This window comes from Symphalangus syndactylus, chromosome 3 (genome assembly GCF_028878055.3).
Source record: "Symphalangus syndactylus isolate Jambi chromosome 3, NHGRI_mSymSyn1-v2.1_pri, whole genome shotgun sequence".
Classification (NCBI taxonomy): domain Eukaryota; kingdom Metazoa; phylum Chordata; class Mammalia; order Primates; family Hylobatidae; genus Symphalangus; species Symphalangus syndactylus.
Window position 1 is genome coordinate 62,356,878 of NC_072425.2, and position 27,900 is coordinate 62,384,777.

The 27,900-nt window shown below is 42.6% G+C and overlaps 1 protein-coding gene across 2 annotated transcripts; it reads right to left on the reverse strand.

Annotated features, from left to right (window-relative positions):
• Positions 1-448: 448 nt before the first annotated feature.
• LOC129479280 (spermatogenesis-associated protein 31D1) lies at positions 449-6,939 on the reverse strand. 2 transcript variants are annotated; one of them, XM_055272141.1, is made up of 4 exons: positions 6,723-6,939; positions 5,927-5,972; positions 5,267-5,327; positions 449-4,962 (listed from the first exon to the last, which is right to left on the reverse strand). In XM_055272141.1, exons 1-4 carry the CDS (start codon positions 6,906-6,908, stop codon positions 501-503), a joined length of 4,755 nt encoding a protein of 1,584 aa, XP_055128116.1. In that variant the 5' UTR covers positions 6,909-6,939; the 3' UTR covers positions 449-500. The 2 variants fall into 2 exon arrangements, with proteins under 2 accessions (XP_055128116.1, XP_055128117.1); XM_055272142.1 differs by having other exon boundaries at positions 5,267-5,337; positions 5,928-5,972; positions 6,723-6,913.
• Positions 6,940-27,900: the final 20,961 nt, after the last annotated feature.

Consider the following 27,900-nt stretch of genomic DNA (forward strand, 5'->3'; position numbering starts at 1 on the left):
CCAACCAGCAATATCCCAAACACTACCACCAACCTAGAAGATACTGTGGTCTGTGACAACTTTTTTTAAACAGTGCTTAAACCAATATTTCTGAAAAATATACCTGTCCTTCACCCTGTCTTCAGATATGGAAGGGCTGCCTTCTTTACTGCTCTAAAGGATATGAAGCAGTGAATGGGGAGGAAGGTGCAGGCTGCCATACAATATCAGTAAGTCTCAAGCAAAGAGGTAGGAAAGACCTCATCTCCTCGGACTTCATCAGGGAGAGAGGGGGCTTTTGGAGGCACATGATACTCATTCCTCCACAAGAGCTCCAGGGGGTTGGGCACATTTTAAAAGTCAAAGTAGGGAGTCAGTAAGAGCTGAGCTAACCCCTGCCTTTCCCTAACCACTAGCTTCGGTTACCCAAAACCTATACCCCACAACACAATACACAGAAAAGACATCCTTCTTATTAGAACATTTATTGGGGAGAATCAAGATTCTCAACAAGGAGTTAATTATTTTGCGAGGGGTAATTTTCCTCCCTGGAAATGCTTCGGAAGCATTTTCTGTCCAGTTAGTGAAGGCACATCACTGAACACAGTGCTTTTAGCACTGGTTGGGATGGCTGGACACACCAGGCTGACCTGACGCCGGCAAGTGGGGTTTGAATGTGGCACGGGCTTCCTGTGGGGCATGGATTGGGGATGGCTTTGACACAGTATCTTCCCCTTAAATGCCTCAACTTTCTGGGGCTGTCTGTCCTTGTCTATGATCTGTCTAATCCTCGTAGGATAATTCTGGCCAACAAAGATAGCTTGTTGGCTGCAAGATTTGGTAGATGTCACTTTGCAGGAGGGAGCCATGTGGTTGCAGTGATAGCCCTGGACAGGCTCTGCTCTGACATGCACTTCTGAGTTGTGCTGAGCTTTCCCAAGCCCCACTGGGAAGGAAAGGGGCTCCTGGGGACAGGTGATATCTATCCCATGCCTATGCCCCAGCTTCTCTTCTAGGAACTCCCTAGTGTCTTTCCTAATTTTCTGAGCTTCAGTAGTCCCAGTAAAGGCAGCTCTTGTAACTCGACCAATATTCTGCACAGATGATGACAGGGAGCTACCCTTTTCCTGGGAACTTTCTTGTTCTTCATATGATATGCTAGGTTTATTAAACTGCTGCAAAAAGGTCTTCATCCATTTTCTGAAAAGGTTTTCAGGAGGAGGCTGTGTTTTCAAGGTTAGGGAAGATTTGCTCCCAAGCACCTCCCCTGATGTCTTGTTATGAACAGGGTGGCTCTTTCTCCTGGGTTGGGATGTCCCCAACCCTGCATCCCCTCCACCAAGCTCTCCTCCATTGGGTCTTAGAAGGCTCACTCTCTTTGTAGCTGGTGAAAAATTCTTAACCTGGCATTTCTGTAAGACATGCATAGGGACCCTGGGCTCCTGCTGCTGTGCCACATGGATTCCTCTGTCCTCCAAGTGGACATGCAGCACCTGGGAAGTTCCTGTGTCCTGACTCGAGATGCCCTGGGAATTAGTCAGTAAGTCCTTGGAAGTCAAGTTATCTAAGGCAAAAGACATGTCAGTGAAATGGCTCTGAGGTTGGCTATGCTTCCTCTGGACCAACTTTAACTGGCTCAACATCTGATTTTTAGGGTATGATGATTTAGGATCTTGAGGAACTGATATTCTTGGTGGGAAAATTTCAGTTTCATTGGAAGTGCTTGCTTTCACATTTGTCAGTGAGCAGCTTCCTGACTTGCTGCTTGTCAAGTTGTTCCTAGTTTGTGATTGAAGAGCACAGATCTCCTCTTCCTTAAACATCTCTTTCAACCCACTGGTGACAGGAAAGGTCTTTCTACTGCCCTGAAGCCTGTCTACATTATTAAAGGAACTCTTTCTCTTATCCCATGACTCACAGCCAGCTCCAGCTTCCATTATGGGCCGCTCTGCACTGCATCTACTGGCCAGTGCAGTCTGTTTCTGACTGACTTCGTCTACGATGCTGTGTGGTGGGGGCAGAAAAGTCTGTCTGCCATCCTCAGTTGTCCGGACACTTTCTGTAAGATCATTGTCAGTATCAGAGAATTCTCTTCTCAGGGTTCCCTGCTTTTCTTGGTCGACAGGTGAAGTGACAAGGTTAGAATGACTGAGGATGGGGAATGAGCTTGTTGATTCTAATTTTTCGCTTTGAAAATCTGTAGTGCCTCTCCTAAGGGATGTGGAGGCCCCATCTTTGGAATCTGTCTCTATAAGATCATGGTCAGTATCAGAAAATTGACTTCTCAGGGCCCCCTGACCTTCTTGGCCGACAGGTGAGGAGACAGGGTGAGGACGATCGAGCACAGGGACTGAGCTTGTTGTTCCCAACTTTTCTCCTTGAAAAGTGATTCGTCTACGAGACTTAGAGACCCCATCTTTGGAATCTCCCCGAGGAATGAAGGTGGCTGAGGAGGGAAGGTCGAAATGGGAAAAGGAAGTGGAAAGATCCTCTTTCGATTTGAAGATTTCTATGGATTCAAGGACCTTGCGGGGAAGGCCCCACAGCATCTTCATACAGAAAGATTTAATATGGGCTTCCAACATCTTTTGTTTGTTGGAACTAAGGAAGGAAATCTCCTGGGAAGTATCAACACGGTGGTCCTCACTCACCAATGCTGCCAAATTTCGATGTTTTATTTGTCTGTGGGATTTCTTAGCAAGAGACACTGTCTGCTTGACTGAATGCCATGAACTATGCACAGTCCCAGGCATTCGATTCTCACTGATTTCCTCAAATTTCTTGCTCAAATGTACTGTCAGGGCATTTTCCAGTTGTTTCTGACCTAGGCTCTCCCCTGAATGATGCCCTGACAGATGCATCATATGAGTTTCTAGGTCTCTCTCAGAGTTAGACCTCAGATCCTCGTCTGAAGATGTCTCCGGATCATGCAACAAGTGATCTTTTGGGGCAATCTCCTGGCTGTATCCCTGATAATTCCCCACATTCTCCAGGGAAAGCATATTTGAGCTCCTCTCGTGGAATTTTCTAGGGGTGCTTGATCCGAATTTCTTTAGAACATTGTGGCTCTGACCCTCAACCGAAGAGCTATGTAAGGGTCCAAGATTACTCTCTGACACAAATAGCTCTGAAATTTTGCTCTGAGGACGTAGCAATGACAGAGACTCATGGATTCTGTGGGGCAGGCCCCATATGCGTTGGATGAGCCTCTTTCGAATGTGTTGCTCTAGTTTCTTCCTTACCTCAGAGCTGAGTGGAAAATCTCCAGGAAGGATGGAGATGGGAACATGGACCTTGGAGGACTTTCTGACCAATACAGGATTGGGAGCTGGAGGACAAAAGTCTTCCTGGGATTTTTGAACCACAGAGGGTAAACCCCACACACTTTCCTGCACTTTCTGCAACACGTTCCACTCCAGATGATTAATTTCAGATGGCGTAAGAGACTGTGCCTCATTCTGGGATCTATGAAAACACACTCCACACTCCCTAATCAGGAATAGAGGACTAGGTAGTAGGGCTTGGAATGGAGATTGATGTTGAGCCTCGGACTGGACCTGAGTGAGATGTGGGGACTGACCTTGGGGCAGGGTTTGAGGCAAGGGTAGAGGTTGGGTACTAGGCAAGAACAGAGGTTGGGGAGGGGGAAGTACTGGGGATTCATGGGATATAGATGTATTTGTAATGCCATGGAAGAATACAGACACAGAGGGATGGCCAGGTTGGACAAGAACAGTAGGATGCAGAGACTCGCTGTGCAGAGATGGGAGACCCCAGAAGAGCTGGACATATTTTTGCTCTAAATGGTCCTCAAAACACTTAGAATATGGGGGCTTCTGATGGATGTGCTGCCACTCTAGTTTGTCTTTACTGTCCCCAAAATGAAAGGATTCTGCCAAGTCATGCTTAACAGCAATTGAGGTTATCATATTCCATGAAGAGTTTAGTTGGTAGTTTGGCCTAAGCTGTGTTGGAAAAGATCCTGGTTTCTTTCCATTTTCTTTCCACATCAGGAAATCACCCCTTTTTTTGACTTGTCTCTCCAGGAGTGTCAGAGTATCATGGCTGAGAAAAGAGATGTTAACAGGCTGTATGACATTGTCCACAGAGTGCCCCCCTAAAGAGGCCTCAGAAGAGTGAAGGGTAAGAAGCTCCTCCATGAAATCAGATGGTACAAAATTGGAGGAAAAAGAGTCCTTGGCATGAGGCTGCCACCAGGAGAATTCTGAAGATGCGGAGCATGAATGGTCAATGCCTTTGATTGTTGGGGCAGAGGTGGATGACCCACCAGAGTCACCTAGAGATAACGTCTCTGGAAAACTCTTCAAGACGGTGAGACTTGATTTAGACTGAGTCCCAGTGCAATCTTCCGTTGGTAAAGCAGATGGGATTGGTGGTTCGTGATGATGAGCACATGAATCAGTGGGATTCACGGCCTGGGAAATATCTTGGCATAGGGTGGACTCAAATGAAAAGATGGTGTTCAGAGACAAACTGGACTCAGTTTGGAGGCTGGGCTCCCCTCTCTCAATGTGATGTGGTGGGAGAAGGGGAAAGGGAAGCTGTTGGGGTGGGGAATGGTCTACGGGGAACTTGGAATCCAAGGGAGAAACAGGCTGTGGTGGCAGAGGGTCCCTCAGTGGTGAGGGTGAAAATAAGTCAGCTAAGGTGGTGATCAGGTCAGGTGAGGGAATTAAGGGGGGCGGTGGAGAGGGCTTAGGCCGAGGGGACAATATTAGTTCTTCTGGAGTGGTTGCTGAGGTGGAAGACAGAGTGAATGATGACTCAGTCGCAGAAGCTGAAGAAGCCAAAGGGGACACAGAGGTAGCAGCATCTTTCAGGGACTCCCAAGACAGCAGTCGCTGGATATCAGCAGTTGCTCTGTTACACACCTGACAGCTGGGGTCTGGGCATAACAGTCGACGAAAGCGGGTGATATCATGATGCTGGCCCAGGGGACTGCAGGAAGCAGGAGGTCCAAAGCTGCAGCCAGGACCAGAACAAGGAAATGAGGATCTGTTAGCCTGTCAGGGGTGGGGCCCCCTGAATCCTGCTTCACATTGCCCCCCACCCATGACCTCACCATATGTGAGGTCATATGACCTCACTATATGTGAGGTCATATGACCTCACTATAGCCTCTCCCCAACACATTCATTCACATACCCGTTCCTATGGCTACCCACTCCCAAAACTACAGCAGGCTACAAGGAATCCCTGAAATGAACATGCAAAAAAAAAAAAAAGGAGGGGGTGGGAACAGGACAGAAGGGAAATGATTAATCACCTTTTCAGAATAGAAAGTAGCTTCCTTTTCTCTTCTGCTTCCTTCTGGAAACTTTTCTGATCTGGGAAACCAGAACAGTGTGTTATATGCAATGAAGGTAGAGGCATAGGGATCATACAGAAGTAACTCTGTGGAAGACCCTTGAGATATTAAACTCTGATAGCCCCAAGAATCAGTAGAAAAGGGCAAATAGTCATTGATAATGTTCACAAGTTCACATGTGTGTGTCGAATCATTAGTAGAATTCTTTCATATACATTATCCCATGTCATGCTCAAAACCACCACGTGAAACACAGACATCAGTGGTTACCTCCAGGAAGAATCCGAGCATCGAGGAAGTCAAAGTACTTATGCAAAGTTGTGAGACAGAAACTCTGACTCCAAGCCCACCAGTAGGCCTTCCTCGATATCTCAGTTGGCCACCAGTTGGGCAACACCCATTACTCAGGTCCATCACTTTGTCATGCCCATGAATGGGCAGAGCAGGGCCTATGAGCATTGTCTCAGGTCTGATTGCTTTCCCATGAGCCTGTCTTCTGAGGGCTCTGTTTTCTGAGACTATCTAGTAACTGACATACTAAGAAATCATGGGACTGAGTGCTCATGAAAGAGACAGGAAGGGTCACCCTGAAGCTCAGATAGAGCAGGCTGACATTACCTTTAAATGTCACACTTTTCCTTTTCCTCCTGGCTCTGCCCTGATGCTGAGAACAAAAGAAACATAATGACAGGCTGGGACTCACTTCTCTCACTCTCTATGAAGCTCATTCATTCATTCATTCATTCATTATGCAAGAATGATATGACTCTCTAATTAATAGAAATATGTTCTTGTTATCAATTTTTAAAGGTGATAAAATATTCCCCATTTTCCCTTCTCTGAAAAGCTGAAAGAGGATTTCTTCTGTGAGAGCCACACTTGATGTGCTCAGTTAGAAGTCCTCATCCAGGGCACAGACTCAGAGGCCAACAGTCACATCTGTGCTCCCTCACAGGACAAATATCCCAGAGACAGAGCTCTGGCTCCAGCCTCTGCTTAGAGACTCAGCGTTACTCCCCGGTCAGCCCAACAAGAAGGAAGGCTTTGTTGAATGACAAGTGACATGGGAATGTGATTCATGATCAAATTTCAGCAGAGACTATTCTCCTTCAGAGAGCCCACACTCTCTGAATAATCCCATCTGGGACCACAGAATTACTGTGTTTGGGATTTACCCTGGAACTCTCCACCACAGCCAGATAGGTAGTCTATGAGCTACAGATGGAAACCTTAGTCCTCCTGAACCCCTACGTCTGCCCAACCTCTTCCATAGAAGAGTGAAGTTCTATCCTCTCTTCAGACTTCCCGTCTAAGACATGTCTCTGTACCAACCAAACTTTTTTACAAATGTGGGAATAGGATTGGGAGACAACAACAGGGCATTTCTCTTGGGTGTTCACCCACAGTTCCTTACCTTTTGGATGACATTATTATTTTCAGTCGGTGATGAATACATGGTCAATACCACGTAGAACAAGTACAGTATAAACAACCCCAACCCACTCAAGCAGATGAAGTTGGGGTCAATATCGAAGTAATGTGAGTCAAGGCTCAGCCCTGTCTCAGTATAGCTGTTCAGAAAATAGAGGATATTCTCCATGGTCTGAATAGCTCAGCTGCCTGAAGCAACTGAGCACTGAGGGTGCCCAGGCTTAACTATAAGCACAGGCCTGCATCACAGAGCATGGAAGAGTCACAAAGGGTTTCTGAGGGTGGAGGGAGCAACAAGAGGAGGGTGTGTCCACAGCCCCAACCCCACCAGCCCAGCAGACTCTCCTGGGCCCTCTAGGTCCCTCTGCCCTACCCTGACACTCCATTTCCCAACTCCATCCCTTTTCATGTCATATATTTATCTTAGTGGAATTTTTGGTTTGTTCCAACAGTAAACCAGGCATTACCCAAGTCCCGCTTTACTATTTGGAGCCTTAACTTGGACCCCACCAACCACACTGCCTTGAAAGCCTGAAATACTGCTTGGAATATTTGTTGTATTGAGGCATTGCCACTCTCAGGATCACATATGTCCTCAAATCCATCTTACCTATGGAATGTTTTTGCCTTACATAAACGCAGATATAAGACTTAAATTTCCTTTATACTTGCTTCATTTTGTGAATGTTGAACATTACATTTTTTGTTCTGAAGTCAGTTTTTACTATTTCCAATCAGAGGGACTGTCTCAAATGATTAAAACTAATGTTATCAAGGAAAAGAAGCTCACTGCCCAATTTGGGTTTTTGAGAAAAGAAGGTTTTTATTGTAAATTAACGAACAATAAGACAGGAGTCCAACTCAAACCTGTCCCCTGCACTGGCTCTCATGGGGTCATTTTATTAGAAAAGGTTTAGGAAAAGTTTTATTAGAAAAATTCCCTAAACTTCTGGAATTAATAGTTGATTGCTGGAAGGAAAGGGGAGGTCTGAAAGTCCTCCACAGGCACAGTTTTGTTTAACGCTGCCTCATGTATTGCATGTGCACATTTGTGAGGAGTTGGTTGAAACGTGGCAGAAATTTGGGCTGTGATGTCAGCCAGCTTGTTCTGTGCCAACTCCAGTTGGCCTTAATAGTTTTAATCCATTTTAGCCAGTGTTTTAATCTCAGAAGCAGGGAGACTTTTGGCATTTTAGTAAGTTGTTGTTGTTGTTGTTGTTTTTTGATCGACTATCCTGTAAACTGATTAATTTCATTAGTCATTGGTTTCTTCAACTCTCTGGGTCATGGTTTCACTAATAATGCATGATTTAACATCTACAAAACAAAAATAAGTGTACAATAAATATATATAATTAAAACTTCAAGGGATCTTGGGGGTTAATTTATAGAACTTACTTTTCTGAAGTTAGTGAGGTTTAAACTGTTCAAGCACTTTTGGAACATACTCTCTACACAAACACACATACACATCGACCTAAAAGGAAGAAGTTGAGGCAAATTATTATAAACAGAGAGTTCATTTGGGTCAAGCTTGAGGATTGCAACCTGGGAACACAGATGCAAGTCAACCTAAATATACACTCCAGTTAGCAGCAGTTATGAGTGGGTTTTCAAAGTCAAAAAAAGAGGTCAAAGAGTGGGCTGATACAAAGTTGTAATCAGGAATTCTCATTGGTTTACAGAAGCGACACTGATTAGTGATTGGCTATACATTGTTAAGCTATATGGGGTGGGTTATACTGTCAGGCGTGGCATTATTGGGTTACTACATAGCTCCATGGGGCAATAGCAAGCAGTTTCAAGAGATGAATACATAGCTCAAGGAGGAAATAGGGCTGTGATTTCTGTCTCATTTTAATGTCTCTCTAGGCCTGATAACTTAAAAGGGCTCACATGCCGCAGATAAAAGTTCTTTTCTTTACAAACACACCCACACACCCATCCTGTGACAAATCAATCAGTATTTTCAAATCCAGAATCAATTTGTTCCTCCTTTTATTTTAATCTCTTATTTGTCATTTTGACCCCACATTTTCTAACTCTCCCTCAAATACAGACAATCCCAGCCCTCCACATCAATTTGGTAACAAGTATGCAACTCCCTTAAAGCAGGGATAGGTTACAGTGCGCTAAGCTATTATGATCTTAAAGACCAAAATAGATGCCCCTTTATCAACAAAGGCAGACCCTTAGGTTAAGGAAACCAAGTTACCTATGGGTCAAGGGTTCAGGGCCTGGATGGCATGGCAAATTTCTAATTTTCTATAAATCTACTGCCTCTAACCAAACGACCTATCAGCTCTGATCAGACAGAGGACCGGCCTTACAAACACTCTTTTCTGATAAGCTACTAATATTACAGATTGTCAGTATCTGCCGGCTTATAGAAGCTGCACACAAACCACCTTTGTGTCCCATGGTTCACCTTATGATGTAAAGGACCAAATTCTACCTCATTTTAGTGCTAAAACCCCATTCCAAAGTGAACATGGGATGTATGATACATATATTTAGTCATTATGGTGTGCTCGGCTCCCACACAAGTATGTATATCTTCTCCCCCAAATTTGTTGAGTATGTATGAATATGAATATAAAACACAACCTGTCCTTCCCCTATTCCAACAGAGAGCACCTTCATTCCACACTGGATGCTTTCCCTTCCTGGCTTGCAAACTGATTAGAGCAATGAGGCTCTCCTTTCTACTATTAAGTTATCCTGCTGGTATTTTGGATGATACTACTGATCCCATCAGTCTTTGGTAGCAGAGTGAGACTTAGGTGTGTCAAAGCCTTAGAGAAGAACATAGTCTTAACCAACCTCACCTGACTACACTGTGGGCCATGTAAATGTGATCTTTTCCTGAGTGCCTTGGCATCCAAAAAAACTTGAGAACATCTGCTTTATATTCTATATAATAACTTCTGCAAATGTCCAAATACCAACTGCCTGTCATACTTTATTCGGGCGACTCTTGTCAGGTTTACATAATCCCAATATCCCCCACCCCTAACCCATCTTCCTATACATTCTTTTCTAAACTCTTTATCATGACAGCTGTCCTCTAAACTGTCTCTTAATTTCTTATGTCTTTCTTAAACTATTGTTAAAGCAAAATAAGTATGGCTTGAGAAGGACTCCATACTTCTATACTTGAGTCCTTGGGGATGAACTGTAACCTAGCTTAATAGTCAGACAAATTGAAAACCTAACTCAATAGTATACACCTGTAACAACAGCTGAGTGTTGGCCAATCCCAGCAGCCATAATTCAACCGCTCATAGACTGCTGAATGTTCAAACTGTGTTGAAATAAGGCAAACGCCAAGCTGTAACCAATCTCACTCTTTCTGTACCTCACTTCCAATTCCTATACATCACTTTACCTTTTTTGTCTATAAATTTGTTCTAACCACGAGGCACCCGTGGAGTCTCTGTGAATCTGCTGTGATTCTGGGGGCTGGCCAATTCACAAATCATTCATTGCTCAAACTCCTTTAAATTTAATTTGTCTGAAGTTTCTTTTAGCACTGTAAAGCTCTTTATTTGACACCCATCAGCCACCACTGCTTATTGATCTCTTTTGAAGGGCTAAGACAGCTTCCAAGCCAGGCCAGGTCTCTTTTCAATTATGTGGGAGCAGGTAACCTGCCTTGAGGGTAAAATCTGCCAAGAGATGCCCCTTCCTCCTCTCTTTAATATGCAGTCTCAGCCAAGTTTTCATCTAATACATACTTACTGCTGGAAACTAGGAGACACAAGCATCTGTAAGCCATGGGCTCTGCCCTTTACCTCCTGGTGCAGTTGGGGCGATTAGTTCTACACAGCTCAAGAGGTATACAAATGCAGAGGAGAGGTTCCCCCACCTCCAGCATTTACAATCGCCAACTGATCTCTGGAACAGAGATACTGTGAGTCGTAACTCCTCAGACACATCATGTCCTTTAGCAAAAAATCTCTGCATGTGCACCCTCTCCAATTTTCTGATATGGATTAATGATTCTTTGAGGAGATGGTCAAAGAACAGCTTCTCTCTTTTAAAATGTCATTCATTGGCTAGATATCTTTACAAACATATGCATGCCTACAGTTGAAACCTACTAGAAGTTTCAGTTAAAAGGCTTTTCCCCAAATGCTAATAAGATTCCTTTTCTGAACCTGGTAGAAGCGCCTTCAATATGTAAAGGAACAAGAGACTAGAGATATATTTATTTTCTTTTTTTGTACCACCAACAGTAAATTCCATTGACATTGAGTGGCAGTGCTTTACACCACTTATCCTTTCTGCACTAGCACCAACTATAAATAATAAATTTGTCTACTTTATAAAGAATTCTACTTCCAGCCATCTCAGTGCATTTTCATTCACAACTTATGAGGTTAGCAGGTCAGGTATTATACCTATTCTTTTTTATTATTATTATTTGTTTTTATTGTAACAGGCACTTTGATCTTACTCTGAATATTGTGCCTATTTTATCAATAAATGAAACCGAAGCCCAGAGAGGGTAAGTGACTTCTCTAGATCAGACAGTAGTAAATATTAGAGCCCTAATGAATAAATTCTCTACATTCATAATGCTTCCACTTTACACAATATTAATATGTAATTTCTTTTCTTTTGTTTTTTTTGTTTTTTGAGACAGAGTCTCGCTCTGTCGCCCAGGCTGGAGTGCAGTGGCACGATCTCGGCTCACTGAAAGCTCCGCCTCCCAGGTTCACACCATTCTCCTGCCTCAGCCTCCCAAGTAGCTGGCGCTACAGGCGCCCGCCACCACACCTGGCTAATTTTTTGTATTTTTAGTAGAGATGGGGTTTCACCGAGTTAGCCAGGATGGTCTCGATCTCCTGACCTCGTGATCCACCTGCCTTGGCCTTCCAAAGTGCTGGGATTACAGGCGTGAGCCTCCGCGCCCAGCAATATATAATTTCTTAAAGTAAAAAGTATGCCATAATATTCAAATTAAAGTAGTCGTACAGTTAAGAATATTCACTTTGTCCATTAAAAGCTGGCAAATTTGGGAAGTAATGAAAAGCTATTTTTGGTACTCTATCACCTCTTAGATTTAGTTTCCACTCGTAGCATCAGTGTCTTCATAGGTTTTTTTTTTTTCCTATCCCCCTCTTAAAAACTGCTTTTAAGAACTATATTACATATGACTCCCAGTAATGTATAAAATAAAAGTTTAAAATGTCATCCCTCCCAGGAAAACATTTCACACATTCTACCACTAAGCCTTGTAATAAGCGCTTACCAAAGCATTTTAGGCAGCCTTTGGGAGGTGGCAGAGGTGGCTTCTGGTAGGATGAGACTGTCTCACCCGTGGACCCACAACATCTTCCCAATTTACCTACACTGCCACCCAGAAGTCTGGTCTTAGATTTCACACTGCACTTGGTTTTATTATCTCCAAGGAGGAGTCTTTTCCAAAAGCTCTTAGAGTAATATGCTACCACTTGAGGATGCTCAGTATAGATAAACTACTAGTTTAGGACTTTCATATGTTCCCAATTGCCTAGGAAGTCTCCTCAATGCTCATGCCCTCATGTCATGACCACTGTCCCTGGGATAAGCCACTTGGAGGCAGCTGTTTTCAGGATCCCCAAAAGCCTGAGGCAGAACAGGTTCTGAGGCAAAATCCTTTATAATTGTATTTTAAAACAGTAGTTTTATCCCAGCACTTTGGAAGGCCAAGGTGGGTGGATCACCTTCCTTTTACATATCAAGGGATCTGCAAAAACACTCCTAGAAGTTACACAGTAGTTCAGCAAAGTCAAAGGATACAAAATAAAGACAAAATCCTATTGTTTCTATATATTATCAATCAGTACATAGGCAAGAAATTTAAAAATGCAGTATCATATGGAATAACTAAAAAAAATACTTAAGTGTAAATCTAATAAAACATGTACAAGACTTGTATGCTAAAGACTACACAATACCAATGAAGGAAATGCAAAAGACCTAAATAAATGGAAAGCTTTAGTATAGCGTGTTCATGGGTTGGAAGATTTAATATATAAAGATGTCAGTTCTCCCCTAATTATACAAATGTTTAATACAGTTGCTATCAAAATCTCAGCATATTTTTATACACAAGATTATTCTACAAATTATATAGAAAGGGCAAGGAACAGGAACAGCTCAATTTTGGAAAAGAAGAATAAAATAGAAAAAAACAGTCTATCTGATTTTAAGACTTGCTATGTAACTACAGGAATCAAGACTCTGTAGTGTTAACAGAGAGATACACAGACCAGTGAAACAGAACGGAAAATCCAGAAATAGACCCACACAAATATGCTCGATGAATTTTTGACAAAGTACAAAAAACAGTTCAATGGAGTAAACATATTCTATTCAATTCAGTAGTGTTGAGCATATGGATATCCATAGGGGGAAAAAAATCCTCTGCCTAAGTCTCACACCTTACACAAAAATTAACTCAAAATGAATCACAGACTTGCATGTAAATACAAAACTATAAAACTTTAAGGGAAAAAAAAGAGAAAGTCTTCAGGATCAAAGGCCGGGCAAAGAGTTCTTAGACATGACTACAAAAGCACAATTCATAAAAGGAAAAAATGGCTAAGTTGAATGTCATCGAACTTTAAACTATTGCTCTGTAAAAGAGTCTGTTGAGAAGATGAAAAGAAGCTACAGACTGGGAGAAACTCTTAACAAATCATCTATCCAACACAGGTGTCATATCTAGAATACATTAAGAACTCTGACAACTCAACAATAAAAAAAGCAAACAATCCTACTAGAACATGGACAAAAGACTTGAGACATTTTTCCAGAGAAGATATACAGATGGAAAATAAGCACATGAAAAAGGTTCACCATTATTAGCCATTCAGAAAATGCAAATTAAAACCACAGTGAGATATCACTACACACTTGTCAGAGCAGCGAATTTTGTTTCTAAAAAATAGTGACAACACCAAATGCTGACAAAGATGAGGTGAAACTGGATCACTCATACACTGCTGACGGAAATGTAAAACAGTACAGCTACAGCTTGACGGCTTCAAAAAAACTAAACATGCAACTATCATACAACTCAGCAATCATACTCCTGGTCATTTATCATAAAGAAATGAGATTTATGTTCACACGAAAACTGTACACAAATGTTTATGAAAGCTTTATTCACAACAGCTCAACACTGGAAACAACCCAAGTGTCATTTAATGAGTGGTAAAGCAAATTGCAGTACACCCATGCCATGGAATAAAAATAATAAAGTACTGATAAATCCAACAGCTTAAATGACATTCAAAAGAATTAAGCTGAGGGGGAAAAAATTATGTACTATATGATTCCATATATATATATATATATATATATATATATATAATATTACTGAAATGGCAAAAATGTAACATTGGAAAACAGATTAGATGGAGTGGAGGGAGGTAGGAAGTGGGTATGTCTATAAAATGGCAACATGAGGGGTTCTCATGATGAGAGAAATGTTCTGTGTCTTGGCTACTTCAATGTCAATGCCAATGGTTGTGATATCATACTACAATTTTATAAGATGTTACCACTGGAGGAAACTGGGTTAAGTGTACATGAGATCTCTCTATTACTTCTTACAACAACACGTGAATGTATATTCATCTCAAAATAAAAAGTTTAATTCAAAAAAAACTCAAACTGAATGGGGGAATAGGGATGTGTTTGCTATCTTGAGTGTAATGATTTAACATGTACATATTCAAGTATATCAAAACTCCTCAAATTGTACACTTTAAATACATGCATTTTTTGCAATGTCAATTACTCCTCAATAAAATAAGGGGTGGGGTGCTGGGAGGGAGTACAGTATGACTCTTCCTCTTCCCTTCCTAATTCAATCTTATAATCATTAGTTAAGTCAAGCAAAATAGGCATCCAAACCTAAAGAGGAGGAAGGGAGCAGTTAGGAGCTGTTGCAGTGTCCCAGAGCAGAGTGTAAAAGCCGAAGCAGGGTGAATAGGCGTTTATCATAGAAAGGTTGCCTGGTTCCAGGTTTTGGATATCCAGTGAGTTGAGCAGGGTGCCTACATAACACAGCTGCTGGGCACATAGAGGTCTAAGCCCAAGTGGGTGGAGGAGGACAGCCATACCTGAAGGGCCATGGTGGTGATGAGAGATTGCTTACAGACAGGAGGACTGACTAAATAAGCAAATATGTTTAGGCTAATGGGAACCAGATTTCTCATTGTTGGAGAAAGAAGTCACCAATGTGGAAAGGAAGGAAACTAGAATAAACCCTGTAGTGTTCAATTACAACTAGAGGTACTGATGTAAATTCATGATTTTCAAGATACATAGTTATGTAGAGAAATAGGTTGAGATTTAAATGTGTGAACATGTGTGTATACTAGCTCTGTCCATTGAGAGGGCCTAAAACCAACAACACCTAAGATTAATAATAATGAACACAATAATGAACACAATAATGAGCACCCTGACCTTGACTTCTAAATACCATTCTCCAATAAAAGAACAAGGGGTACTAAGAGAAATGGCTGAACCCAGGACTGATGCAGCAAAAGTATACGATGAGCCTGAAACATCTTTTTGTATCAGAAAGTAAGAAATAACAGAGATATATCCAAAGAATACAGAAGTCAAATTGAAGTAACTAGCTAAATCTATGACAATTTTGGCATCAAAATAAATATTGATAGTAACTGACTGAATTGGATTCAGTAAGAAAACAAGAATGTACATTGATATAAACTAAGTCAATAGATAGAAAATTTTATGTGGAATTGCATATCTGTTTTTGTTTTGGAATGGGACATTTAACCTCAACGAGAATATTTTAATTTTGACTCAGATTGTGAACATGTATTACTAATATAATTAAAATTCTACTTCAAAGTACAGCTGATGATCTGAAGGTTCTTAAAGTCTATTGGAGGGAAACGTAGTGAACAGTGAGAATTCTAGGATTTCTTTGCCCAGCATATATTTCCACCTCATCCACATATTAGTAGACTAGCTATGCAGAAAATGAAGAGAGAAGTATAGAATGGCTGTTCTGTTTCTAGCTTGGGTGTCCTGGTGCTACTAATTAATAATGGGGATATCAGAGGAAAAGCAGCTTGGTGACAGAAGACGATAGTTCAGTTCGTAAGATTTTACCTTGAGGATGTTTAGCAATCAGTTGGTTCCACTGGCCTAAAATTCAAAGAATTAGGTTAGAGCTAAAATAGTTAACTACACGAGGGGATAACTTATCTAAGGAAACTGAAAAAAAGAAAAGTAGTAGACCAAGGGCAGTAAGAAAATAAACATTTAGTAAAAAGCTTTCTGCAGTTTGTAATAGGACAGTTTATAAGCAAGTACAATTATGAACAAACACAGTAAGCAAAATTTTTTTTAAATGTTTTAATTAGCAACTACTCAAATGTCAACAAAAAGTAAAATTAACAGATATTTCTCATAAGAAGACACACAAGCTACCAAACATGAAAAAATGCTCAGCATTACTAATCATCAGAGAAATGCAAATTAAAGCCACAGTGAGATACCATCTCACACCAGTCAGGATGGCTACCAAGAAGTCAAAAAACAACAGATGCTGGTGAGGCCACAGAAAAAAAGTGAATGCTTATACACTGCTGTCGGGAATGTAAATTACTTCAGTCACTGTGGAAAGCAATTTGGGGATTTCTCAAAGAACTTAAAACAGAGCCACCATTCTATCCCACATTCTCATTCTGGGTATATATCCAAAATTATTCACTCTCCCAAAAAAACACATGCACTCATATGTTCGTTGCAGCACTATTCACAATTCCAAACACATGGAATTAACCAAGGTGTCCATCAATGGTGAAGTGGATAAAGACATTGTGGTACATATACAGCATGGAATATTATGCATCCATAAAAAAACGAGGAAATCATGTCCTCTGCAGCAACATGGGTGCAGCTGGAGGCCATTACACTTTGCAAATTAAAGCGGGAACAGAAAGTCAAATACCGCATGTTCTCACTTATAGTGGGAATTAAACATTGGGTACTCATGGACATAAAGATGGCAACAATAGACACTAGGGACTACTAGACGGGGGCAGGAAGGGGGAAGCGTTGAAAAAGTAACTATTGAGTATTATGCTCAGTATCTGAGTGACAGGATCATTTGTATCCAACACCTCAGCATCATGCAATATACCCAGGTAATGAACCTGCATATGTACCCCCTGAATCTAAAATAAAAGTTGAAATTATATTTTAAAAAACTAGAAACTACTCAAACATCAACAAAAAGTAAAATTAATATTCTACTATTTAATATATTATAAAAAGATTATGAAAGTTTATAATCACATAAAATGTACATGATGTGTTTTTCTTTTTAAGTACTTATTTAAGCAATGTAAAAAAATTTTCATAGCAAAATCTGGAAATAAACATCAAAATGCTAAGAATAATTGTTTTAAGGATGGCAATCTGTGGGGTTCTGCCTTCTACTTTTCCGTATCTTTCAAATTTGCTATACAGATGCTCCTTGACTTACAAGGGGGTCGCATCTGATTAAACCCATCATAAGTTGAAATGCCATAAGTAAAACCATCAAGTCAGGGACTGTCCGTATACTACTTACTTTTTTTTTTTGAGACGGAGTCTTGCTCTGTCACCCAGGCTGGAGTGCAGTGGCTTGCTTTTGGCTCACTGCAAGCTCCACCTCCCGGGTTCACACCATTCTCCTGCCTCAACCTCCCGAGTAGCTGGGACTACAGACGCCCGCCACCATGCCTGGCTAATTTTTTTTTGTATTTTTAGCAGAGACGGGGTTTCACCATGTTAGCCAGGACGGTCTCGATCTCCTGACCTCGTGATCTGCCCGTCTCGGCCTCCCAAAGTGCTGGGATTACAAAGGCATGAGCCAATGTGCCTGGCCTGTACTACTTTCTAAAAAGGGAAACAGTCACAAAAAGGATGCCCTCTCACCTCTTATGAGGGCAAACATGGTGATATTCCTGTCTTACAAGGAACACGGACACGTAGTAGGCTCTCAATAAATGCATGAATATATCAGTATTTGTGTAATTAAAGACAGTTACCTGAGATTTTCTGTCCTGCAAAAGCCTGCAGTCCTCTCTGCTGGAGAGCCACCTGTCTTGCTGTCCTGGATCTTGAAAGGCGTGACAAATGGCTGTGCTTCCACTCTCAGGAGTACACCTAATCTCTGTCCACTGGCACTGCGCCTTGGTAGACCTTTACCTGGGGTTCCCAACCACCGTTCCTACTAGACACACTTCTGGGTCCCTCAGGGAAGGGGAAAAAGCACTTGTTGACGCCTCTGAAAAACAGCGTGTAGAGACAGCATCCTTCTTCCAGTTACTGATCCTACAGAGGGATGATGATCTCTTAATTTTGTGTATGGACCAGCATTTTGACATCTTACACTATCCTTCTGTCCAGCTCAGGCATTTATTTCCAAGGCACTGGCCTCTCTGGTGTCTGAAAAATCCCATGTTGTAACTGCATCAGGGCCCTTAGCCCATTCCTTAACTTCGGCCCTTAACTGAACAAAGTTCTTTACTTGTTCATTGCGGTACTCAGGGCCAACCCTACTAGCAGATATCAGCATCTCCTCAAAAAACACGTGAAATATGAGATTCAAAACCAAGCAGCCAATGCAAAGCGAAGCCTTAATAGCGGTCAACATTGTTACTCTAATTATTATACCATCATCTCCCTCGAGTTCCATCGAGTATCCTTGGCAGGCGCAGCCCTGCGCCCAGGGCTCTAAGCGGTTTCCGAGGCCTCACGCCCTGGTGGGGCCGTTGAGTTCGGTTGGGGGCTCCCAGGCCGCGAGGCGTGCAGCCAGTTGGGATGAAAATGGCGGATGAGGCCGGGCGCGGTGGCTCATGCCTGTGGTCCCAGCACTTTGGGAGGCCGAGGGGGGCGTATCACAAGGACGGGAAATCGAGACCATCCTTGCTAACACTATGAAACCCCGTCTCTTCTACAAAAGCAAAAAAAAAAATTAGCCGGGCGTGCTGGTGGGCGCCTGTAGTCCCAGCTACTCAGGAGGCTGAGGCAGGAGAATGGCGTGAACCCGGGAGGCGCAGCTTGTAGCGAGCCGAGGTGGTGCCGCTGCACTCCAGCTTGGGCGACAGAGAGAGACTCCATCTCAAAGAAAAAAAAAGAAAAGAAAAGAAAAGAAAACTGGCGGACGAAGGAAGGGATCCTCCTTCAGGCAGGGTAGGGAAGAAGGGCACTCGGTGATCAGAGACCTTTTCCAGGACCATGTCTTTGAAGCAAATCTCAGCTCTTGTCTTCCGGAAGCGATGGAGACAGAATCCAGAAGCCTGAGGTGAGATTTGTGGCCAACGCTGCCGACTTTAGGAAGCCCGGCAGCGTTTCCTCTCAGGCTGGGTCTCTGGATGAAGCCTCGCCCCTGGCCGTGGCTCCACCCCCAGGCAAGGTTGGGCCCCAAAGGACGCTATACAAATTTGCTATACAGATGCTGTGTAGTATGCCTCCTGTCTGAAATCTTTCCTATTGCTCTTTCATTCCTCCAGAAGTTTCTGAGCTATCTAATTACCAAGTGCTGGGCACAGAGCCGTGATGAGGGAGACATGATCTCAGTCTGGAAGACAGACTATTAAGCCAAATATTCCAAAACACTGTGGAGAGTGTTGTGAATTGGAAACCAAGGACGGATCACAGCTTGGGAGGATCAAGGCAGGTATCTGAGGGAAACCTCTTTCAGTATAATGGAAGGAAAGAGCAAAGTTATTTGATGGGAGTTCAAGGTGTTTGAGATATTTTTAAGTTTTATGATGAAAGGTTCCCATCTGTTGGCTTCTCATTCCTTTGTAATATATGTGGTCCAGCACATATGTTCAATGGGTGAATGGGGTGGAGAAAATTAGGAAAGTGAAATTGTAATTTTGAGTAGATAAGCAAATAAATTTACCAAGAAAATAATAAGATAAACTCCACAAGACAGAGAGCTTTGCCTCCTCACTGGTGTGTCCCAAGTGCTTAGAAGACTGCCTAGCACAAAGTACTCACTGGAGGAATGAATGGATTATTTTCAGGCAATGTTAGAAACTGGCCATTAGTTGTAGATAATGAATTAATGGTGGCACCAAACACTTAATTGTGTGATTTTATCCAAAAAGAATCAGCTTGTTTTTAGAAGACAGGTCTAGTAAAGGTAGCAAGTTGGATTTTTCCAGGCAGGAAAGATGAAAAGACACTGGGATAGGTTGTTTGGAGTAGACCATAAAGTCCAGATCTTAACCAGGTTTGTGGTTAAGTGTGCATCATGAAGTTTTTCTTAGAGAGGAAGGAAATTAAAAGGGTATTGGACTGACAAGGAGAAAGTTTAAAGTGGCTTACAATTCCTGAACTGGTTGAAGAATTGGCATACTGAGGGCATAAGTGAGAAGGATAAAGGGTGGACTGTCAGACTGTATTTTTTCAAAAAGCAGAGATGTTCCTGGTAGTTCTAGGGCATGGCAGTAACTGAACTGGAATGAAGGTAAAGCGCTTTAAGATGACATCTATTCACCTGGATGTTGAGGCCTTCAACTGATTTCCTTCACATTGAGGTTTCCTTACCCTGAACCCCAATCCCAACTTTTTCCCCACCCAAGGCATCCACAGAATTACCATTCTTCCTGAACTGTAAGCTTTGGTCAATGACATCACTCTGAACAAGAAGGAAGAAATGGAGCAGTAAGAGAGAGGGCTTTAGTAAATCCATTTTATCTTTGTCACCCAGAATTTACTCACCTTCTGGAAATATTTCCTCTATTGCCTTATGAGAAACTAACCCCAACTTCGTTTCAGTCTATGTGCAGGTGGAGTTGCCTTTCCCAACACTCCTATTTTGAGGATGGTATGTAACTCAGACTTGGCCAAAAAGATCATTCCACGTTTTTGGCGATAGTGATTGGTTAGGAATGGGCATGTGACCCAATTGGAGCCAGTAGGGTACTAGTGGAACTTTTGAAGGAACACCAGTGGGGGAGGCAACCTATTTTTATCTGCACTTGAAGCCTGGAGAATATAGCTATGAACTTGCCAAACACAAAGTCTTAATGAAGCCAATTCATAACGCAGAGCAAAGACATGGATAGAAATGAAAGCTGAGGAAATAAATCGAGTGCCTGTATGAACCCTCCTGCCTAGGACCAGTCTTACTTCCTGATCTTTTGCCCCTAATTTCTTCTCTAAGTTTGAATACCAGCAGTGGTATTTCAGGTGGTTCTAAGGGATCCTTTCACTTTACCACACCACTTCTACCTTCATACCAACTTTCTCTTTTTCTTTGGATGCTACAACTTCTTTGATATTTGTGGGTTGTTTGTGTGTGTGTGTGTGTGTGTGTGTGTGTTTTTAACCAGCCACCACTCCACTCATCTGTTAAACAACTTCCACCTTGATAATCTGGATATGGATCAGGATGATGACCTATTTGGCACCTTTGGCCACTTTGGCTTCAGTGAACTCAATGGGATGGCCAAGAAGAGACCCTTGTGTTAGGAAGTCTTCTAAGAAGTCTCCAGTGACTCTACCTCATGGTATTGACACACGTGTAATTATCCCTCCCCTTAAATGTGGGCTGGACTTTCTGATTTGCTTCTAACCAGTAGAAAAAAGATACAGATGATGGGATATCATTTTCAATTTTAGTTTACAAAAAATGTAACTTCTGTTTTGTTAGCAGACTCTCTCCTTTCCTGGCTTTGATGAAGCAAGCTGCCACATCGGAGAGGCCCACATGATAAGGAACTGAAGGTGACCTCCAGCTAGCTCCAACCAACAGTCAGCAAGGAAGTGAGGACCTGAGTCCAGTAGACCTTGAGGAACTGAATCCTGCCAACAGCTACATAAGTGAGCATGGCAGTGTATCCTTCCCCAGTAAAGCCTTCAGATGAGACCCCAGCCCCAGCTGACACCTTGACTGCAGCCTTGTGAGAGACCCTGAAGCAGAGAAACCAACTAGGCCTTGCCTGGATTCCTGATCCACAAACTGTAAGATAATAAATGTATATTTTTAGGCCACTAAATTTTGAGGTATCTATTACACAGCAATACATATCTAACATACTTGTAAATCATCATAACCTTGGTATAAGATGTAGTAGCATGGTTGGAAGGCAGGGACCAAGATTACCTTCTCCAAATAGGATGATATTGTGTCTGACAACATCCCTGCAAATATTGTCTTTATGCTCAAAGATCATCCCTCATACTCTTATACTGAAGTGGAATCACTGTACTCTAAAAATCCCTTATTAGACTCTAGGAAGTGAGGCCTAGGTAAAGGAGTGTTGGGTGCAGTGGATGCCAGGATAGAGTTATGAGCAAGGATGATGAGGTTATACTTTTCCCTCTTCTTTTTGTTTTTCCTTGCCCACTCACTCTCCCATTACATTTTTCTTGGTCTTTGTCTCCTTTTTTCCCAAGTTCTGAGTAACTGCCTGGTGACCATTCCTACAAGTCATTGCCAGGTGATCTCTAGGTCTTGTAAGAGTGCGATCAAGCCATGCATCTTGAAAAGATTCCCTAGGGAAGGAAGTCTTCTCTTCCTCAAGATAACCTCATAAGCAAAGAGACCTTATGGTCAACTTCAAAATGTTCTTTTTAGACAGAGTAACATGCCACATATAACAGATTTTTCAGCATGACCCACCCACTGCCTAGACCATACCTCAGCCCAGTAAGTGTCCACAATAGCAAAATCCACCCATTCATCCCTCATACAATGACCACTCACCTGTCTGATGCTCTGGAGTCAGTAGCTTTTTAAAAATGAAAGTAAACCACTGTTTTCAGAAAATTATTTTTGTTCCTGGCCTCTTTCAGAGATGCACGTTCTATCCCCACTACTGCTCCAAAAAGGGTACAGAAAGGGAAAAGATGTACTACTACCCATTTTCATTTTCATTACGGTAAGGTAGGAGGTAGGGACATGGCACATTGCCCCAAACTTCATGAGGGAGAGAAGGGCTGGCTCTTGGGAGGAATATTTATTCCTTACCAAGAGATCCAAGAAAAAGATTTCTCCCTGTCACTGATTTCAGGGTCTAAAAACTCCCACACTTCCAAGTCTAAAACTTCCTAAAGGCCGGGCACAGTGGCTCATGCCTGTAATCCCAGCATTTTGGGAGGCCGAGGTGGGTGATCACCTGAGGTCAGGAGTTCGAGACCAGCCTGACCAACATGGAGAAACCCCGTTTCTACTAAAAATACAAAATTAGCCACCATGTGGTGGCACATGCCTGTATTCCCAGCTACTCAGGAGGCTGAGGCAGGAGAATTGCTTGAACCCAGGAGGCAGAGGTTGCAGTGAGCCGAGATCATGCCATTGCACTCCAGCCTGGGCAACAAGAGCGAAACTCAGTCTCAAAAAAAAAAAAGAAAAAGAAAGAAAGAAAGAAACAGAGAGAGAGAGAGAGAAAGAAAGAAAGAAAGGAAAGGAAAGAAAAGAAAGAAAGAAAGAAAGAAAGAAAGAAAGAAAGAAAGAAAGAAAGAAAGAAAGAAAGAAAGAAAGAAACAAGGAAGGAAGGAAGGAAGGAAGGAAGGAAGGAAGGAAGGAAAGAAAGAAAGAAAGAAAGAAAGAAAGAAAGAAAGAAAGAAAGAAAGAAAGAAAGAAAAGAAAGAGAGAGAACGAACTTCCTGGAGGCAGCAAGGGAATTTCTGGCTTTATAATGCCAAAGTAACTCACTGTACTCTACAGCTGTATATAGTTTAAGATAGCCAGGTAGCCAGTAAAAGGATGATTTGAGTCAAATTCTGGACTTTGGGTTTTTCAAAGGGTTTTTCTCACTTTGAAAAGCCTTGAAAGGTTTTAGAGTAAACTTTTTGTACTTTTATGAAATAATAGTGTTTTAATTACAGGACATCTGAACAGTGTCAAAAGACCCTAGGATAAGACTGAGAAGGCCATTATCAGGCTCCCTACAAGGGACTGGTCATCTTTTAGAAGCCAAAAGAGAAAAACAGTAAGACCTAAACTAATTCCTTCCTTTCCCTGAGCACAAGCTCTGGAATACCCAAAACCCACACCTCCAGAGCAGTACATAGAGAACACCACTCCATATTAAAAGAAACATTTATTGGGGAAGGTCAATATTCTTGGTTATGTTAAAAAGAGATTGCTCTCATCAGAGGATATATTATCATGAAAACTGAGAGGCTCTACAAGAACTGGATTATTCTTTGGGGAAAATTTTTCCTTCCCGTAAGTGCTGGAGAAGCATTTTCTGTTTGCAAAGAAGGGTCAAATCTCTGAACACAGTGCCTTAAGCTGGTGTAATGTCAGCCAGGGGCACCTGGCATACTTGCATGCAGGTGGGGCTTGGATGGGACACAGGCTCACTAGAGGGCAGGGAAGGGGGATTACTCTGGCATAATAGCTGTTCTTCAAATGTCACAACTTTCTGAGGATGACTAATCCTAGTCCTGATCCATCAAACACTTGAAAGGTAACTTGGGCCAGCAGAGACAGCTTCTTGGTTATAAGGGTTGGTACTTGACCCTTCCCCTTGCCACTGTTCAGAGGGAAGCCCATAGTTGGAGGGTTGTCTGTTGTCAGGCTCTGCCTGAGTCTGTGGCTCTTCTTCAGCTGACTTAATTCCAAGTCCTCAGGTTCCTGCCTACATGCCAGTTTCTCCTCTAGTATCTTCCCAATGGCTGTCATGAGCTCAAGAGCTTCACGAGTCCTCATAAAGACAGGTCTACCTTCAACTAGGTCTTGGTGCTGTAGAAAGGCTGGTATTAACTTGTCTTTTTGCATGGGACTTTCTTGCCCATTGCTTTTTCTCTTGAAATCAATCCACTGAAGAAATGCCTCATCTTTTTTCCAAAGTAACTTTCAGGACGAAATGGTTCTTTCTATGACAGAGACATTGAAGTCTCCTCTAATTTCCTGTCCTTGCCAAGATGGCTCTTCCTTGTGGCTTTGGATGTCCCTAATCCCAAGTCCTCGCTCCCACATTCTCTTGCTTTGGGTCCCAAAAGGCTCTTGCTTTGGGTCCCCTCTTGGCTGATGGGAAATTCTTATCCTGGCACTCCCGTAAGACGTACTTAGAGACTTGGGGCTCTTGCAACTGCTTCCTGCTGATCCCTCCATCGTCCGGGTGGATATGCTGTACCTGGGAAGCTGCCCTGTCCTCACTGGAGACAGTCAGGGAGTGAGCCAGTGAGGAATCAGAAATCAAGCTATCTGAAGTAAAGAACATGTCTCTGGGACAGCCTTGAGCCTGACTATGCTCCCCACTCTCCAATTTAAACTTTAACTCACCAGCTGTCCTTTAAAGTCTGATGATTTAGGATCTTCAGCAATCAATATTCTTGGTGGGGAGTATTTGGTGGTCAGAGTAGTTTCTTCTTTATCTGTATTCACATTCATCACTGAGGAGCTTCCCAACTCACTGGTTGTCAAGACATCAGTAGATCGTGATTGAAAAGCACAGAGCTCCTCTATCTCCCTGGACATGTTAGACATAGAAAAATGTTCTGAAGTCTCTGCTACCATTTTGTTTGCCCTGAAGCCTTTCTACACTATTGCTGGGACTCACTTTCTCATTCCTTGATTCATCTCTACCCCCATCTTGCCTTGTGGACAGCTCTGAGCTGTGTCTGTTGGCTAGTACAGTCTCATTCTGATTCTCTTTGTCTACGATGCTGTGTGTAGAGGGCAGAAAAGTCTATCTGCCATTCTCAATTGTCTGGGCATTCTCTATAAGCTTATGGCGAGTAGCAGAGGGTGATTGTCTCAAGGCTCCCTGTCCTGTGTTTACAGATGAAGTGGCAGGGAGAGGACAATCCAAGCTGGGAACTGGATTTGTCATTTCTAACTTGTCTCCCTGAAAAGCGTTAGAGCATCCCTCAAGGGACCTTGAAACCATACTTTTAGAAACCATCCTAGAAATATAGGTGGCAGACAAAGGAAAGTTAAATTGGGGAAGAGGCCATGTTTTGGCTTTTCTCAACATACAGAATTTTATGGATTCAAGACCCTTGAAGGGTAGAGCCCACCTCTGACTTACCCTAACCCTCATCATATGAGCCTCTAACACCTGATGGGTTTTGGAATCAAGAAAGGAAACCTCCAGAGTGTTAATCTTGCAGTACACCCTGCCCACCAGTGGTGCCACATTTCTGTTTTCCTTATTGGTATGGGAACTCCCAGAAGGAGGCAATGTATTATTAGCCAGCCATGAACAACATACTCTGATAGGAATCCTATCCAAAGTGACCTGCCAAAACTTCCTGCTCAAATGTAATCTAAGAATGGTTTTCACTTGATTCTGGTCTAAGTTCCTCCTTGAAATACTTAGTAATTCATTCCTTGAGTGATCTACTCAGTTACTTTTTCTGTCAGAGACAGCCCTCAAACCCTTCACCAGGTAGTTTTCTGAGACCATTGGTGGGTTGTGTAATGAACACTTCTCTAAGATATACCCAAGATTCTTTGCCGTGTCATTTCATAGCTGAAACTTTGTTGGGACCTTTCATGGAAACTTCCTGGGAGACTCAATTCTGTCTTCCCTAGATTTTTGCTACTGTGGCCCTGAAGCTCAAGGGGTTGTGAGTGAGTATGTCTGCAATTCTGCTAAGATATTTCTGTTGATTTGCACCAAGGCTTCATCAGTGCTAGATATCCTAGATTCCTGCAGGTATGGAGGCACCAGTGTAAGACTGGCCTCTTTGGAACATGGAGCTCCAATTTCTCTTGGGGATCATTTCTGATATGAAAATAACCAGGAAAGGTGGAGACTGGAACATAGGCCTGGAAGGACTGGCTGACCAATGGAAGGTTGGGAGCTGCAGGATGAAGGGTTTCTTAAGATTTTTGGAGCAAAGGGACTAAACCCTACAAACCTTCCTGTTGTTTCTGCAACACATGCCATTCCAGATGTTGATTTGAGGTGTGAGAGTCAGCCTCATTCTGGAGTATATGGGAAGATATTCCACAGTCCTCAACCTGGGATGGAGAAGATGATGGTAGGGTAGGGAGTGAGGAGTGAAGGTGAGCCTGGGAATGGTCCTGAGTGATAGGTAGGATCTGGGGTTGGTGGTTGGTTTGAGGAAAGGATTGGGGATGTATAGGGGTGAGGGGATGACGGTGGAACTGAGGAAGTGGTAGAGATTCTTGATCATGCATTTGGACTGTATTGAATACAATAAAGCAAGATACTAGTGAGGAGCTTCTCCTAGAGACCAGGAGAGTAGCCACTGAGGACTCACTATGCAGAGAGGGAAGACCCTAGAAGAGCTGGCTATATTTCTGTTGCAAATTTCCCCCCAAAGTTTTGACATACAGGAGCTGCTGACAAACGTTCAGCTGCTCTGGTGTGCCTTTGGTGTTCCAGCTGGTTTGGGGGGCTGTGGTGTCCTGCTCATCAACAAGTGACTGCAATAAATTTCCTGAAGATGTCAGTTAATATTCTGACCACATTTATTTTGAAAATAATCCCTTCTCCTTTTCTTTCTTCTCCAAAATCTGGAAAGCCATTCTTTTTTTTTATTTGTTTTTCCAAGAGTGCCTGTATCTTAAGGCCAAAAACGAACGGCTACTGGCCTCCAAGTGCTTGGTATCAGAGTCTCCCCAGCAACAGGTCTCTGGTGAAGGAAGGGAAACAGGCTCCGGCTGAAAATAAGGTTATGGTAATCTGGGGAGGAACATGTTCCTGACGTGAGGCTGCCACCATGAGAATTCTGAGTTGGAATGGTCCATGCCTCTGATTGTTGGAACATAAGTGGACAACCAAATAGGACTTTCCATAGAGGATATCTCTGAAACAGGTTTCAATAAGATGGAACTTGATTTAGATTGAGTCACAGTTCAGTCCTGTGGTGGTGAAGCAGACAGGGTTGGTGGTGTATGATCACAAGCACATAAATCAGTGGGCTTCATTGCCTGGGAAACATCTGATAAGGGATTGATATCTTGGGAAAGGGTGGGGTCAAGGGTGGGGCTCAGAGACAGAGAGGCCTTGGGTTGGAGATCAGTATCTGCCTTCTGAGTGTGTTGTGGTGGGAGAGGGGGAAAAGCAAGCTGTTGGGGTGGGAAATGGTCCACAGAGAATTTGGAATCCAAGGGAGGAACAGGCTGTGGTGGCAGAGGGTCACTCAGCGGTGAGAGTTTAAATAAGTCAGCTAAGGGGATATTCAGG

Coding starts and splice junctions, on each gene's coding strand:
- LOC129479280 (XM_055272142.1), bottom strand. CDS start 6,908: ATGGAGAATATCCTCTATTTTCTGAACAGCTATACTGAGACAGGGCTG. Junction 5,973..6,722: donor ATAATAATGTCATCCAAAAG/GTAAGGAACTGT, acceptor TTTTGTTCTCAG/CATCAGGGCAGAGCCAGGAG. Junction 4,963..5,266: donor CTACTTTCTATTCTGAAAAG/GTGATTAATCAT, acceptor TCCTGGCTGCAG/CTTTGGACCTCCTGCTTCCT.